Source organism: Mercenaria mercenaria, chromosome 7, assembly GCF_021730395.1.
Source record: "Mercenaria mercenaria strain notata chromosome 7, MADL_Memer_1, whole genome shotgun sequence".
Taxonomy (NCBI): Eukaryota; Metazoa; Mollusca; class Bivalvia; order Venerida; family Veneridae; genus Mercenaria; species Mercenaria mercenaria.
In genome coordinates this window covers 57447674-57464886 of record NC_069367.1, presented here as the reverse complement: position 1 = coordinate 57464886, position 17213 = coordinate 57447674, and the positions used below count along the sequence as shown (strand labels likewise).

Here is a 17213-nt window from a genome sequence, read left to right as displayed (position 1 = left end):
CTACGTCATTTAGATTTTATTAATGATTTTGTATCAGGCTACAGTGTCTTCAATCAGATTCTGTCCGTGGATTATATTAACAAATTACATTTCTTGGAGGGAAAACTAGTAAATTGTTTGCGCAGATAACTCATCACTGTCTTAAACACTATGTTTGAAGAACTAAAAAGAAACGCCGCGTTTATTAAATCAAATACGCAGAGTATACACTGCTTAACTTATTTTATTATTCCCTGTACAAAAAATGCATTATTGTTTTGCAAATTTAACAATGCTGAATTTTGCCTTTTAACACATTAAAGAATTCCAGTAATTAAATGAAATGTTAAGTATTTTAGGTGTCTACATAAACTCAGGACATTTGAAGTTTAGACAGAATTATATCCCTCAATATCCCTGAAATCACGAAAACCACCTCTTACCGCTTTGAAATAAATCTAATGTAGCATATCGGCTCGTTACATTGTAATGGGTCTGTAAACTACAATATTGACTTTAGTATTAGTCTAAACAGAATATGTGGATCATTGCGGATTCTGATGTAATACCCTTTTTAGCTGGGAGAAATTAGATTGGCCGCATTGTGCTTTTGTACTTTACATAATTTAGTAAACATTTGATCGAATTGTATTAAATAGCTTTCCTTGAAATTCTTCTTTCCTGAAGTTACTAACAATTGGTGTTCAAATATATTTAAGCAGAATTAGTTCTTTCTTATTTAAGGAAGATGCAGTTACCTGTATTCGGGTTTTCGTGTATATTTAAATGTTTTGACGCTTGCATGAGAACAGACGTTTCGAATGTTATAAAATGTCATATCCTTGGTGTGTGATCGTTCATAAATCAGACGTAAGTTTTACTTCATCTCAGTGTTGTTATATTTTCTGGTCCTTCGGGATCATTGATTTCAACTCATTTAGATTTGAAGATTGAATACTGCTTAAGTCGGTGCTAGGGGGCGTGGGCAGTGTTGCATTTTCCATTACTGCTCATGAAGTGACTCAATCAAACCGAGTCTGCATTCTTCACTGTTTGCCTTGTTTTCGGTGCTTCCGAGGGATCTACTTTTCAGATTTTATTTACTAAATAAATGGAAAAAGCACTTCAATGTGTTGTTTTCGGAGTTTTAGCTATTAATCTAAATTGTCGAAGAGTAACGCTACTATGTCCGTAATATCATTTATAGTCAGTAGTTCTCCAACAGTACAAACTGTTATTCGCAAGAAAACAATATATGTTTTTTTAAAGTCTAAATGACTATTATTGCAGGACTGATATTGTATATTTATCAATGTATTGTATTTTTGTTGTACGTATGTATCTTACTTTCTAATGTAATACTTACATTATTACTTTCTGTTTTCATTTGAACCATGTTTGTAAATATTTGCACTCTTATAGGGCCTTTTGAAAGATAAACTTCAGCTACATGAGTCTCCCTCTATACATAAAGAACTTACTTACTTACTAGACACAAAACATCAAATGCTCAGACTAACATATCATTCCTAGCACACTTACATTTTAATTTAAGTACACTGTTTATATTGATGTGGATCTGGCTTATGATCAGTTCTATACTATTCCCTTTCAGATGTTGGCTATCTCGGCTTCAGTGAAGACATTGTGCTATATCCGTCTTCACTCTACCTTTCCATAACACCGTGAGACGCTCCAGCTGTATCAATGAATTCTTATTGGTAGCCCAAGCATGAAAAACGTATCTCTTTTATTGCTGTTATACTGTTTTTATTAGCGTAATGTGACTTGTTTCAATTGTTTTTCAGACACTGACTATCTCTGTATCAGTGATGACACTGTGTGCTATATCTGTCGAGAGATGGTACGCCATATGTCACCCTCTGCGATTCCATAGTACCGTGAGACGCGCCAGATATATCATTGCAATCATTTGGGTGGCTTCAGCATGTATCGCCATTCCCGAACTTATCACTTCCACAGTTATACCTTTACGACCAGACACTGTGTTGTTGTCAGCATGTTATCCAGCTTTATGGGGCGACGAGATCATTGTTATCTTCCAAATCTGTTTGATGGTTGGACTGTACTTCCTTCCTATAGCCATGATGGCCTTCAGTTACATCCACATCGCATTAGTCCTCTGGAGAGGCAGCATTTCTGAAACTATTGAGCTAAGTATGATTTAAATTACCAACATTTACATACGTGATCTATTTATATTATCGTAACATTAGCAATACACCTATTTGTTAAAAAGTTTACTATAAATAGTAACAAAATTGTACAAGATGGAACATACCTGTAAGCCATGACATGGAACGGGCGAATAACTGATTATTGGACCACCACGGATGTCTGACGTCATTTGAAATATTCGTTGACATGCCATTTGATATATTCAATGATTAACCAATTCTAGGTATTGTATTAAAGCATGTTAAAAATGTTTAAAGGCCTTACCTTGGCACTAGACTATACAGTTCTGTATTAATCTTAATTGTGATTGCTACCATTAAAAAGGTGGTTTTTAATATACCTTGAACCTCATACAAATTATATAAGGAAATAACTAAGACCACACAAAATTCAATTCCTATTTTCTGTATTGAAATACGTAGCATGTCGCCATGAATGAATCCTACATGAATTATATTTTTGTTCTGCTCAGTACAAGTTCTGTTACATCCTTCCGTCAAATATTATTTTACAAAAAGTGTAATTTCTAGTACATAAGTATACGAGACGTCCAGGTTTTGTCATCGAATTTGACGCTTGCAAAACCTATTTATTTATTTTGCCAAAAATCTGAACACTTACATTGTTCTGGTAATGTCTCAACGGTGAAAAAGAATGGAATATGATGCAACGATCAAGTAAGCATTTGCTAGTATTATACTAGCACAGATGTGACAGTCTCAGAAGATAGCATATTGATTACTGTATTATACACTTTTTTTGTCAGTTGATGAAAATCCATAAATATGACATAATTATGGCACAATTACCTCGGTGATAGGTAAACTGACAAAAAAATAACTAGGCTACGAAGATAATGACAGACGATCGTTCATAATGTTGTTGTTTTTTTATTTGAGGCGGATAATATAATTATCTCAACAGTAATTTACTGCGTTCAGATAGTTAAAGCCTTATAAGGTTCAGCTTTCGCCTTTGATTAATGTCTTTCATCTCGATTCAATGTGGTGAAACTTTGAAGTTATTTAAATCACTCTCGAGTCTGCTTCCTGACCGGCATCATATGAGAAGGAATGGTGGGGCACTAACTCTGGTCTTCTGGGTTGATCGGCCGGCACCATAACCACAAAACCACCTCTCCTCATCCCTAAATACCATTGTCGCCTGTCTTGAGATATATATGTTATGTAAGAGCAGAAGCAATTGTGATCGGATAGTTATAAAATAGTTTAATCTTTGTGTGTATAGTATATGAATACATAGGATAGCTTTTCATTTTTATAGGGGCAAGAAAGCCAATGATAGCTGGTGGTATACGGGTACATGAAAATATAGGACAAATCGAAAGTAGAAAAAAGGCTGTCCGGATGTTGGTAGCAGTTGTTGTAGTGTTTGCTCTTTGTTTTCTGCCCAACCATACTTTGAATATATTAAGGTAAAGACTATGTATAAATTTTAAACGCTGTTTTACAAAATGCTATAATATTATAATAATAAATTCGAGACTTCCATGCTTATTGTTTCTGCTGCGAACTGCTTGTATTATATTACGATGAAAGAGAACTTAATGCATTTATCAATTTTACTGAATACGTAATGCCGCCATGTTATGTTTGCAGCTAACCGTCTTCTGATCCTTAACATGCTTAACGTTGGTTCTAATGAAATGCTAATTCATTTCAGACCGACAAAAAACATTTTATCTTGATTCTCAGATGCTACTTGTGCTCGTTAGATGTAGTTCTATTAGACTGCTCCTGTGATATCCGCTTAATTTGAAGATTTTTTTCCAGATACACCGGACAACTTCAGAACGTGCCAAATAAACGAGTATTTGCTCTGTTTGCACACTGGGCAACATTCTTTAATAGCTGCATTAATCCTGTAATCTACAATTTTATGAGTGGTATGTATTTTACAACGGCTTTTGTCTTAGATAAGGGCTAAAATCGCCGACCTTAAATCACTTCACCCCTACCGCTTTGGCCGAAATCTCGCTTCGGATGTAGAATTATTTGGTGCTAGGAAGTGAGCCAGCTAACTGGTTCAACTCATGTGCCTGATTGTAACTGGATATTGCCTGGAGGGGTACATAAATTCTTCCTCAAATGCGAAAAACTTGAATCCGGTATATAATTTTGTCGATGTAACTTTGAAGACACACAAAAAGCAGACTTGATAATTTGATTTTTTATTCAAGTGCACACACACACAACAACTGTTATTTCTACACAATATTTGACAAAAAAAATCTTCTCGAATAATAGCCCTCTGTAGACCAAAGAAAATCCCTTCTAAGACTAATGTTTTTTTATAGTCTTAACGGCTTTCACAGGAAAGTTAATGTTGTTTGCAACTTGAGAATAGATAAGACTATTTAAAATCAACACTATGTCATCTACATGGTAAAACGTGAGGTACAACTTTCTGATATTGGCGGATATTGTTCAAGAGTGAGTGAGTGATTTGGGTTTTACGGCGAATCGACACAAAAAGTCATATATCGCCGAAAAGAAGTTATATTGAACGTCAATTGTAAAGCATATCTAAAATCATTTATGTAAAAATGTATATACATTCGTGTTAAAAAATATCAGCTGCAAACACAATAATATTGCAAAAGATGTAAATAGAAATATGAAATGTTCAGATTTTTTGATAAATCCCTACCTGCTTGATAAAATATTCCCGACTGAAACTTTTTAAAATAACTCTTTCAAGGATTGAACGTTATAGTATGTACTGCGCTGTAGAGCAAAGTCCACACAGTCGATTAAAACAAGTTTAATAGTTAGCGCTGTTTGACATGGTACACATTCGGGTTGATCTTCTTTATTCAAAAGATAAGAATGAGTCAAACGGGTACGACCTATTCGACAGCGAGAAAGAACAAATTCCTCCCTGCGAACAGATATGTTCTGTTGGTGCCATTCACCAAGAGTAGGTTTAATATCATGAAGTTTATTGAATGAAGCTTTGTTCCATGACGATAGCCATTTAGATAAAATATATTTGTTTATATCTGGCCTAAAATCGGTACGTGGTAATTTCAAATTAGATTGTGATAATGAAAGGGATTCCTTTGCTGCAGTATCAGCATCCTCGTTTCAATGAATACCAACATGACTAGGTTATTCTACATAAAAAGAAATTACAAACATTTATTCAAGAACACATTTCGGCAAGTCTAAGAGTTCTTTGTTTTACCTTAGCGTGGAAGTGCTGAACTCAATTCTTGTCTCTGCACGAACATTTAACATGGTTATCTCGTTTCAGAGAAATTCAAACTGTAACCTATTGAGAACATGATTTCAGAAAATACAAAACTCCTGTCTGAACCTGTTAATCATCAAAATAATTTAATTTAATTGTTTTAGTATTTTTATAATTCCATTTTAAAATTTGTAGAAGCTCTTATTTTACTAAAATGTGATATTTTATAAGTGTGATATAAACCTAAATATTTTACTTACAATTTCGAAAAAGACTGCGTGTTTTTTAAAAGCAGAAAATAACTTGTGCGTACTGAGTCAGTTGCTCAAACTTCTTACGAATAAAATTAGAACTGAACAAATTGAAATTATTAGTACAAGCTGTTAATATTCCTATCAATATCAATTTTGCTTATCAATAAAACAGAGAGTTTATTGTTTGCTGAGAAAATAAACGGAAATAGAAATTTTCACTAGTTTTTGTTCTATTTCAGAGTCCTTTAGAAAAGCTTTCAAAGACGTCTTGGTGAGATCGTGTTGTCGGAAAACCCAAAGGCTTAGGCAGAGACCGAGCTCCTATCACATGTCTTTTACTGGCAGTCGCAGCGTCGGAGTCAGATTCAGCAATAACATCACTCCATGATGTCGTCGTTTAATTAGTGACGATAAGCAGATTATTACATGGGCTTTATAAATATAGTAAAAGCTTAAGAAGAAAATTGTGAAACAAACTGATATTATTTATTTGCTGATCAGCAATATAAGTGTTATACGGGTTTTGGTATGGGAGTAACTATAGCTTCTCTTCAGGAATCTAGAAACATACCAGTTTCCATGTAACATTGTTAATTTCTAGCAGAAGCTCTAATGATTCTTGTGTAAGTGTTTCAGATGTTGATAATTAATTCGATCCAGTCCAGCTGCATTATCATGACATTTGTCTAGTGTGCCAAGTAATTCTGTGAGTGGAAAATGTTAATTATAATCTTCATCATTATTTGAACCAAATTGTAAGGGTGTACTTTCTTTAATTGATTTTATGTTTTGAAAGCGTTGATCATAATTGTCTGATGAAGAGTTTTTTTAACAAGAGGGTCATGAAGGCCCTGTATCGCTCGCCTGGACTATTGACCTAAAGATCATCAAGATCAACATTCTGACCAAGTTTCATTAAGATATTGTCATAAATGTAGCCTCTAAAGTGTTAAATAGCTTTTCCTTTGATTTGACCCTGTGACCTAGTTTTTGCCTCCATATGGCCCAGATTCAAACTTGACATAAAGATCATCAAGATTAACACTCTGATTAAGTTTCATGAAGATACAATCATAAATGCGGCCTCTAGAATGTTAACAAGCTTTTCCTTTGATTTGACCTAGTGACCTAGTTTTTAAACCAACCTAAACTAGATTTAAACTTGACCTATAGATCATCAAGATTACCATTCAGACCAAGTTTCATTAAGATATGGTCATAAATGTGGCCACTACAGTGTTAACAAGCTTTTCCTTTGATTTGACCTGGTGACCTAGTTTTTAACCCCAGATGACCCAATATCAAACTCTTGCAAGTTTTTTTTTATTGAGGATAACATTCTGACCAAGTTTCGTTAAGACTGGGCTAAAATTATGACCTCTAGAGTGTTAACAAGCTTTTCATTTGATTAGACCTGGTGACCTAGTTTTTGACCCCAGATGACCCAAGATTTTATTGAGGGTAACATTCTGACCAAGTTTCGTTAAGATTGGGCCAAAATTGTGACCTCTAGAATGTTAACAAGCTTTTTCTTTGATTTAACTTGGTGACTTAGTTTTTGACCCTACCTGACCCAGATTTGAACTTGACCTTCTTCAAGATTAACATTCTGACCAAGTTTCATTAAGATATGGTCATAAACGTGGCCACTAGTGTGTTAACTAGCTTTTCCTTCGATTTGACCTAGTGACCTAGTTTTTGACCCTACATGACCCAGATTCAAACTGGATAGACTATGAGCCAGAAGGGGTTTTGCTCCCCACCCCCCCTCACAGGGGGAATTTTGTGGACCATATTTTTTTGAAACTCCAATATGTGGTGAACATTTTGGCATAAAGTTTGCAACTGGCGAGTGGGGCTTTTCTCCGTAACAACACCTTAAAATACATTACCGTCAAAACCAATAATTTTTTCATCAATTTTTACAGACAAATGGTACCATTATGTTAGTAAATCATTTCAAGTTTGCATATTTTGTTACAAGGTGTATACTAGATGCTGCAATTTGATAAAATTTTAATATCTAAAATATGATGTTAAAGAAGAAAAATATCGGAAAAAGATACGTTACCCTAAAAAAAAGGCAACATTTTTGGCATGAAGTTTTACTGCAAATTTAGATGACCAGGTAATTAGAAATTGAAGTTACTATTAAAAAGTTCAAAGTTCAGCAAAAACAATGATATATAGATTGCTAGTATAAGTTAAGGGAAAGCATACTTTTAGCGATTCTTAAAATGTAACGTCATTCTTTCAAAATATGCTAAGTTTCAATCATACCTACTTCAAACATGTTTTTCATAAAAATGTTCTATCAATTTTATATTGACATTCTTTAGTTACATGTAATACAACTATATACTTATTTATCAACAAACCTCTAACTTGTAAGATGTCTTACATTGAATTCTACATTACATTTTACGTTACCAAACATACACATTATATTGTATGTCTTCATTTTCTTTTAAACACACTTTGTCAGTTGAAAAAAAAACAACAATATAATTCTGTTCTCCACAGTATAGTTTTGCATTTCAAACTGAAGGTTTAACTTAAAACACGTATAAATATATCAAATTAAGTTACAATTTACGTTACTGAACAAACTACCTATATCTCTTGTGTTCTGTTACCTTAAATATATTGTAGAACTTAGAAAAAGCATATCTACAATTCAATCAAAATATGTTTTAACATAGCTTTGCATTTTAACTTTAAACCCATGTTTTTAAAAAACAGTCTACGTTACAATTTACGTCGTACGTTACCTAACATATAAGCTATACATTTTCATGTATTCTGTATTGTGAGCATATACTTTATCTTTGAAAAATAGCAAACTTACAATGATTTTTTTTTTGTTTTAAATATTTTGCTTTCAATTCTAAACACATTCTAGAACCTAATTTACATGGTCCGTGATTACACCTTCACGAGAACACTACGCAGCAAAACATTTTTTAAACAACTGATATATATATATATTCAGCTATTTAAGCACATTGTAGTGACATACTTATAATATATACAGACATTGCCCAACACAGTGCTCTATAAAGATGCTAAATTTGAAACAGGCATATCACAATATTTAGAAATCTTGTGCATGTTTATGCACACAAATTTTACATTTTGTTAACTGCTGTATGTTGTAACTGTGATTGTTTTGAATGTACAGTAGATTCATTCATCAACATAGACTTCATCCAACATGTTGTCAATCTCAACTGTATCCTTAAATGGATATGCCATGTACATGTATCTTCTATGGAGCCGGTATCCAGTAATGGTCATCACTGGAATACTGTGACTTTCTTTAATACGATATATATATATTGATGGTAGTTCAATAAGACAATTAAAGGAACTGCCTCAAAATGGGATATTCTGCAAGTGAAATTAATGTAACTCTAGTAGGTAAAGTAAAGTGCATTTGATTGCCCAGTCTGAAGGGAAGTTCTTACAAAACTAACTCTTTTGATGGCAAATATGGGACAAATAACACACTATTGGGGAATATTGTTACTAAAAGTCATGCCACTTGTGTGAAGTTCGGAGGCCACTTTCTTCCAAAGGTTTGTGGACCTCATACTAGCAACCCTATTCAACATCAGCATCAAAAGCCCGCTTGAGTACTGCCCTTCAATCATACTGGGCAGTTGTCTTTTAACAATGTTGGGTATCAAAAGTCAATCTATCATTGTTTTGTCTAGGTCATGAGGGCATTTGTCTAGGTCATGAGGGCATACAGGCCTGGTGGTTGCCACCACTAGAAACCTTATTGTATTTGGTACCACCTTCTCTAACAGGGTTCTATCCTCCTGCATTTAACCTAAGTGCATGTACATTAAGTCCATTTCCGTGACAGCAACTATGGAACAAATATATGTTGAGCAATACTTGTCTTGCGTCGCAAACTGCAGTGTCGTTGTTTGGGGATCAGTGTCCTTCATGTCTATTTTACTAATTCCTTCATTCCGAGGTTGGTAGTTTACACTACCCTTACTGTGCACATTTCGGGGGAAAGGGTTGGGTTATGACAACAATTACAGTATGGACCTTGCTCCTGAAACTATGGCTTTACACAATTATGGAAACATCGACTTGGAGGGGCTGGGTCTATGGGATGTGTTCAGGTCTCCTGTTCTGATGGATAGACCAGTAGGGGCACGTTGTGCCAGAGTCTCACTTATTGGTCTGGTTTTGGCTTGCTTACCCTTACTCAGTAAGTGGACGTGTGGATTTGGTTAAGTGGCGGCAAGATCAACTTATCTCCAGTGTGAGACTGCAGTCTCTAAAACTGATGGTAGATATGGCTGTGCAGCCTTTATTTAACCACAACATCCTTTGTACTTGGGTTGAAACACGAGTCCCTTCCAGATGGGTATTGGTATTTCAGGACCTGTTGCGGGACCTGTCTGGTTTAAGCAATAGAGATTCTTGGGCTAGAGGACTAGGAAAGGGACTTCGGGTCTTGGATCATTTACTTGAGACCCTCGTTTAGATAGGTGTCAGCAGAGGCAAAGCCCAGTCCAGCAATAGACGCAGAAACTGTGTCCATCTGTTTGAAGTCTTCCCAGCTTCCTGGGTATCCCAGGTTTATCCTTGTGAAAGATGCAGAAGCTATGTCCATCCGTCCGCCAAACTTTCAAGAAAACCCAAGTTTCTCAGATTTGTATGGTTTGCTAGGTATCTTGACTGTGTTTTAGAAATATAGGTCAGAATGAGTATCCCATAGTACACATTAGTATGGTATTTTTTTCCAGGCATCCCGGAAGTTTATGAACTTGGGTCAGGGTATCCCATGACCTAAAGTTTTGTTATTATAAGATATGTGTGGAATAACTGCTTCAGTATAATAATTAACCATCCATTGGGGAATCTCGTCTGTTTTAAGAAGGAAGTACTTGTGGTCTGCTTCGCATTAGATGTATAATTGTTATTGGCAAAACCTCCATGTTAATTATCCTGCAGGGTATCCCTGTTATGTAAGATTCTGCAAGGAATCCATTTGTAGCCTTATAGAACAGGGCTGGGGGAGTGTAGTGAGAATGCTGTTAATGGTAACCAAGGTCACTGTCAGAGGTCACAGGAGAAACAGCAAATCAGCGAGGAGGATCGACATCACATGGTTAGGAGTATCATTCGTTTACGAGGAGTATCTCCTCTCGACCAGACTCTATTGAATGCAGTTGTATTTATCATCAACATGATCAACAACCGAAATCTAAGGCCATCTGCCTTTTAGCGTTAGAACCTCTTCCACCCCTAATAAGAGTGTCGACCCTGGTATAGTGAATACCATTTTCATTTCAAGCTCAATGTCACACTTAGTCGTCAGAGGTCATACCTTAGGACTAATATTTCTTCGCATTGCGGAGTCTATGTTATTTAATTATACTAATGATAATTATGATAATTTTTTATGCAGTCATACTGGTACATTCAAAGAGCTATATATTCTTAATATACATTTAAATAATATTTCTAATGAATTATAAAATCTATATACATTTATTTGATAATGTTTTTCATGTCTGGTGATGTTTATTTATAGTCCAATGTATAAATTTTTTAAAATCCTAACCATATAGGTAATACCAAAATTTTAAATATTTTTTCTTTAACACATATTTCGGAAAGGTAACGTATCATATGTGACGTATTGAATAAGTTAATTCTAGGGACAGTTTTATTATATATAAATTTAATTACTGAACTGTGTATTGGCCATTATCAGTATTTTACCACTTAAAAAATCATCATTGTTGATATATTTCTATGTTCTAGTAATTTCAAAAAAAGTAACGTAAGTTACGGATAATACATAACATCTGTTCACCTGAAATGATATGAACATTTGATAATTTCAATTTTAAATACATAAACATATCTAAGCGTGTTGTTTATTACGATTAATTGTACAAAGGCATGTTTATAATATTAAATTAACATAAATGGTGAATTAAATGAAAATTTGCATGGTAACGTATTTTAAATCTCCGTAACTCGTTAAAGCCCCAACGGAAACTTGCAAACTTTTGTCTGTGAATGCCAACTACCATAAGGTTTAAGAAAATCATAGTGTTGAAAATTCCCCCTGGGGGTGGGCGTGGGGGGGGGGAGCGCAGGGTCAATTGTCAGCTCAAGGTCTAGGACATTGAGATCATCAAGATTAACATTCTGACGAAGATTCATGAAGATATAGTCATAAATATGACCTCTACATTGTTAACAAGCTTTTCCTTTGATTTGACCTAGTGACCTAGTTTTTGACCTCAGATGACCCGATATCAAACTCCTCCAAGATTTTATTGAGGATAATATTCTGACCAAGTTTCATTAATATTGGGCCAAAATTGTGACCTCTAGAGTGTTAACAAGCTTTTCATTTGATTTCATCTGGTGACCTAGTTTTTGACCCCAGATGACCCAATATCGAAATCCTTCAAGACTTTATTGAGGGTAACATTCTGACCAAGTTTCATTAAGATTGGGCCAGAATTGTGACCTCTAGAGTGTTAACAAGCTTTTTCTTTGATTTAATCTGGTGATCTAGTTTTTGACCCCAGATGACCCAATATCGAACTCTTTCAAGACTTTATTAAGGGTAACATTCTGACCAAGTTCATTAAGATTGGGCCAGAATTGTGACCTCTAGAATGTTAACAAGCTTTTTCTTTGATTTAACCCGGTGACCTAGTTTTTGACTCCACCTGACCCAGATTTGAACTTGACCTTTATCAAGATTAACATTCTGACCAAGTGTCATTAAGATATGGTTATAAATATGGCCTCTAGTATGTTAACTTGCTTTTCCTTTGATTTGACCTAGTGACCTAGATTTTGACCCTACATGACCCAGATTCAAACTGGACATTGAGATCATTAAGGTAAACATTCTGACCAAGCTTCATGAAGATATAGTCATAAATGTGACCTCTACAGTGTTAAAAAGCTTTTCCTTTAATTTGACCTGGTGACCTAGTTTTTGACCCCAGATGACTCAATATCAAACTCGTCCAAGATTTTCTTGAGGAAATATTCTGACCTAGTTTCATTAAGATTGGGCCAAAATTGTGACCTCTAGAATGTTAACAAGCTTTTCATTTGATTTCACCTGGTGACCTAATTTTCGACCCCAGATGACCCAATATCAAACTCGTTCAAGACTTTATTGAGGGTAACATTCTGACCAAGTTTCATTAAGATTGGGCCAAAATTGTGACCTCTAGAGTGTAAACAAGCGTTTCCTTTGATTTGACCTGGTGTCCTAGTTTTTGATCCCAGATGACCCAATATCGAACTCTTTCAAGATTTGATTGAGGGTAACATTCTGACCAAGTTTCATTAAGATTGGGCTAAAATTGTGACCTCTAGAGTGTTAACAAGCGTTTCCTTTGATTTGACCTGGTGACCTAGTTTTTGATCCCAGATGACCCAATATCGAACTCTTTCAAGAATTGATTGAGGGTAACATTCTGACCAAGTTTCATTAAGATTGGGCTAAAATTGTGACCTCTAGAGTGTTAACAAGCGTTTCCTTTGATTTGACCTGGTGACCTAGTTTTTAACCCCATTGACCTAGTATCCAACGTTTTCAAGACTTTATTGAGGGTAACATTCTGACCAAGTTTCATTAAGATTGGGCCAAAATTGTGACCTCTAGAGTGTTAACAGTCAAATTGTTGAGGACGGACGACGACGGATACAGGGCGATCACAAAAGCTCACCTTTGAGCACTTTGTGCTCAGGTGAGCTAAAAATGTTCACCAAGAGTATTGGCTATATCCTCTTTGGTAAATGCAATAGTCCGGTCTAATTTTGTTAGATGAGAAACATTGGAACATTTCTTTCCCATTTATTTTACGAATCATTTCCCACACCTTTTTAACCGACGACCTAGAATAAAGTTTAGAGATGTATGAATGCTTGGACTTTTTCTTTTTTTGTTTCATAGTTCTGCGAGCTTTTGCTCTCAGAACCTTAACTGACTGTGAATTGTCTTTTGTCGGCCGTATATTAAATTTCTTAACGGTGGACAGCGGTTTTACATTCATCATTATACCATGGCTTATTCTTAGATTTACCATTTCTTGAAGTTGTGTGCAATATCGGATAAAATAACAGAAAACTGATCAACAGGATCATAAACATTTGTTAAATTCTCCAAAGTCAAATCATTTTTACTTAACGCATGGAATCAGCTTTATTCAATTTAAAATATGGAGGGTGGTCTGAATGCAGATTAGAAATATTTGAAATAATAATTGGAAAATGGACACTGCCATGTAAGTCATCTAGTACTTTCCATGCAAAATCAAGGTAAATGTTCGGTTGACACATTGTCAACTCAAGTGAAGAAAACTTACCTTTTGCAGGGTGGAGATACGTTTTTGATTTATCATTTAATAAACAGAGGGCATTTCTTTCAATAAAATTGTCAATGTCAGAACAGGTTCAACATTCATGATGACCATTAAAATCTCCAATGTGGTAATTGTTTTAGAGATTGTTAAGATCTTCAAGGTAAAGTTTAAATGTAGGAGGAATATAAATCGAGCATAAAGTAACTGGTCGATGCAATGTAACGTTTTAATGCAAGCGACTGAATATTTGTATTTAGAACAAATTTTCTGTGTGGGCATGCATTATTAATAATGATAGATAATAATAGATCTACCACCAGAAGCTGTCAGTCTTATTATAAATGAAGTTGCACATTGAGTAATTTTTGAAAAATATTTTGACTGTTTCCTTTAAAAATGTTTAAATAAGGCACATCAGTGAAGGATTGTATTTTGATAAGATGAGGAGAATTTCATTATGATGTGCTTTAAGTTTACGGTAATTGCATTGGATAATTTTCTTGCCATTTAATATTATTTGTTTAAAATTTTAAACAAATATTGGATGACTGGTAATTTAAACAACAGATTAGTGCTGCACTGACTCGGGAGGTGGGGCTCTTTTTTTATCTTCATCTTTCTGCTAGTTATACTGGACGGATGAGGAAACGGCGGATCGTCTTCATCCTCCCCCGTTAACCGGTTCAAAATCAAGAGGGGACCGGTTATGGGTTTGTACTGGATCATTAGATTCCTTACCAAACCCATCAGGTTTCAAGTCAATTTTTTGTTTGGGTGTTTGACTCACCCCGCGTTGACATGACGTTGATTTGACATAACATTTGGTTTTGACGACGGTGTACTTGAATACTTGGGTACATTCTGTACAACTGGTGGCAGCGTTCGTTTAGCAGCTGACTTTTGAACTAGTGGCGTCTGAGCAGGCTTTGCTGCAACCTTCGGCTTTTCTTTTAGTACGTCTGGGACAGACACAGAATCATTTTGCATAGACGCATCAATACATTTTGTTGATTTGCATTTGTTAGATTTTGAAATTGAAGAATAGGTCGGTGTCAGTGATGCGGATATGAATTTAGCAGTGGCAATATGTCTAGCGTCAGGAAATCCAATGCCTTGTATGGAACTTCCTTTTCATGTCTTGCAGTCTCGAGACTTGGCTGAATTTGGCTCGCTACAATTCAAACAACACAAAGGACGACTGCAGGTGTCATGCTCATTAGAATAGCCATTTTGACCGCACTTAGGGCAAAGTTGGTCAGCTTTACAGTTCTTTCTTAACAATTATAACATTGAAGAGGAGTGGGTATGCAAGTAGTAACTTTTGTACGCAGATAACCAACGTTTATAAAAGAATGGAGAAATTTTAGAATGATACTGTTTGTGTAGATTTCTTTGCCTAATTCTCTTATACTGATGGTCTAGCAGCAGTGACATGTTGCACAGTGAGGTCTTGCGCAATTTCTTTCCCCGATACCCATGCAAGATCAGGACTTTGAGGAATTCAGAGAACGGTGTGCAATACTCTTACACGACTGATGAAAACATGATGCCATGCCAAGTAGATTCTGTGCGTGAGCTTCTTTTTCGACCTCCACGAGCAGGTCCCCTGTACGCAGTTTCTTGACTGAGTATGGCACACCAGCGACACTCTCGGGTGTTTTCTTAATCATAAATGGAGAGGTACTTGTCATTTTGAATGTTTCGTCGGTGGACTGAATCAGCAGAAAATCTAGGGTAAGTAGTGTTCGATATGAAAGGTCGGTGAGAAATATTCGCACCTTCCGTGTCGTCAGAATCTGTTTCTGTATACGGTCTGGCAATTAACAGTTTTGCTGTATTTTCCTTTGTATTGTTTTGACTGAACTTTAAAGTTACTGATCTATGAGATGCATAATTATGAAAAATGGCGACTGTTTGTTACGTATGTAAAAAAACACAGCATAGCATTCTGGCCGCTTGAATGCGATTGATTCGTTGGCATTGGAACGTATTTATAGATTCATTGGAGTGGGGGTGGGGGAATGATAAAATGATGTCGTAGGTGTACTGTAAATATTACTAGCAAATGCGTTTAATGAAAAGTCTTACATGTCATTCATCGCCCACGATATTTTCCTTATAAACAAGCATAATCATTTAAGTTTAGGAAATGCCAATTCTTTGCATCTTTCGTTAAGTACAATTAATTAGAGATGGTAGAATTTAATGCAACCGGCTTACGTTAGCTAATGCTTAAATGATGCGGTCGATAGACATGCAAATGATTTGGGAAGCCCAATTTTATTTTAATCAACGGTTAAATGCACAGAATAAATGTATTTGAGCATATCGTAATTACTTTCGAAAATTTAGATAATCAGTCCTGGTGGGGCTATTAAACAAATACTATCACGAATCAAAACATTTATATGAAACGTACTGGGGCCGTACATAATGCTTATCATTAATCTTAAGATCAATTATGTGATTTATTCATTTTTTTATTTGAAATGTAACCCAACTTGGACTATTATATTATGCGTTTCACGAGATTAATTCGGAGATAATTCAGATAGATTTGTGTGTTTGCTTTGGGTTTAACGTAGTAACGGCGGACGGTTAACCTAACAGTATTCCTGGATTCTGTACCAGTACAAACCTGTTCTCCGCAAGTAACTGCAAACTTCCCAACATGAATAAGAGATGGAAGACTAATGATTTCATACACAATGTCTTCGGAGAACATACGCCCCGTCCGTGGAATGAACCCAGGACCCCGTGATCCGCAGACATGTGCTCTGCTTATTGAGCTAAGCGGGCGGGCTAAAATTCAGATAGAACCCAACCGGTTATATTACCAGAAACTATCAACTTGTATTATCTAGTAAATTATTTGTATCAACGTTTAATTACTGTACAAAAACAAAGAAAAATATCAAACCTTGCGTGCTGTTTGTAACGTATATGTAAAATAGTTCTAAATGAGCAGTTCATTATTCACAACTGCGCTGTTTATATCATAATGAAAAAACTTTAACACAATCTATAAATTCTCCAAAATTCTTTCTCCTTGTCGAATAAGTCAGACACGTTTTACTCATTTTTATCTTCTGAACAAAGAAGATCAACCTGAATGTGTACAATGTCAACATGTGTTAATCGACTGTTTTGTCCTTTTTAAAGCAAACAGGCATTTATCACAAAATCTGAACACATA

The 17213-nt window shown here is 35.3% G+C and overlaps 1 protein-coding gene across 1 annotated transcript; it reads left to right on the top strand.

The window, feature by feature from the left end:
• The first annotated feature begins 810 nt into the window (after positions 1 to 810).
• LOC128558288 (orexin receptor type 2-like) lies at positions 811 to 10896 on the top strand. The gene is made up of 3 exons (XM_053547208.1): positions 811 to 849; positions 1788 to 2057; positions 10666 to 10896. The coding sequence occupies exons 1-3, from the start codon at positions 811 to 813 to the stop codon at positions 10894 to 10896; spliced, it is 540 nt and encodes a 179-aa protein (XP_053403183.1).
• Positions 10897 to 17213: the final 6317 nt, after the last annotated feature.

Coding starts and splice junctions, on each gene's coding strand:
- LOC128558288 (XM_053547208.1), top strand. CDS start 811: ATGTCATATCCTTGGTGTGTGATCGTTCATAAATCAGAC. Junction 850..1,787: donor TGATCGTTCATAAATCAGAC/GTAAGTTTTACT, acceptor ATTGTTTTTCAG/ACACTGACTATCTCTGTATC. Junction 2,058..10,665: donor TCTTCCAAATCTGTTTGATG/GTTGGACTGTAC, acceptor ATCCATTTGTAG/CCTTATAGAACAGGGCTGGG.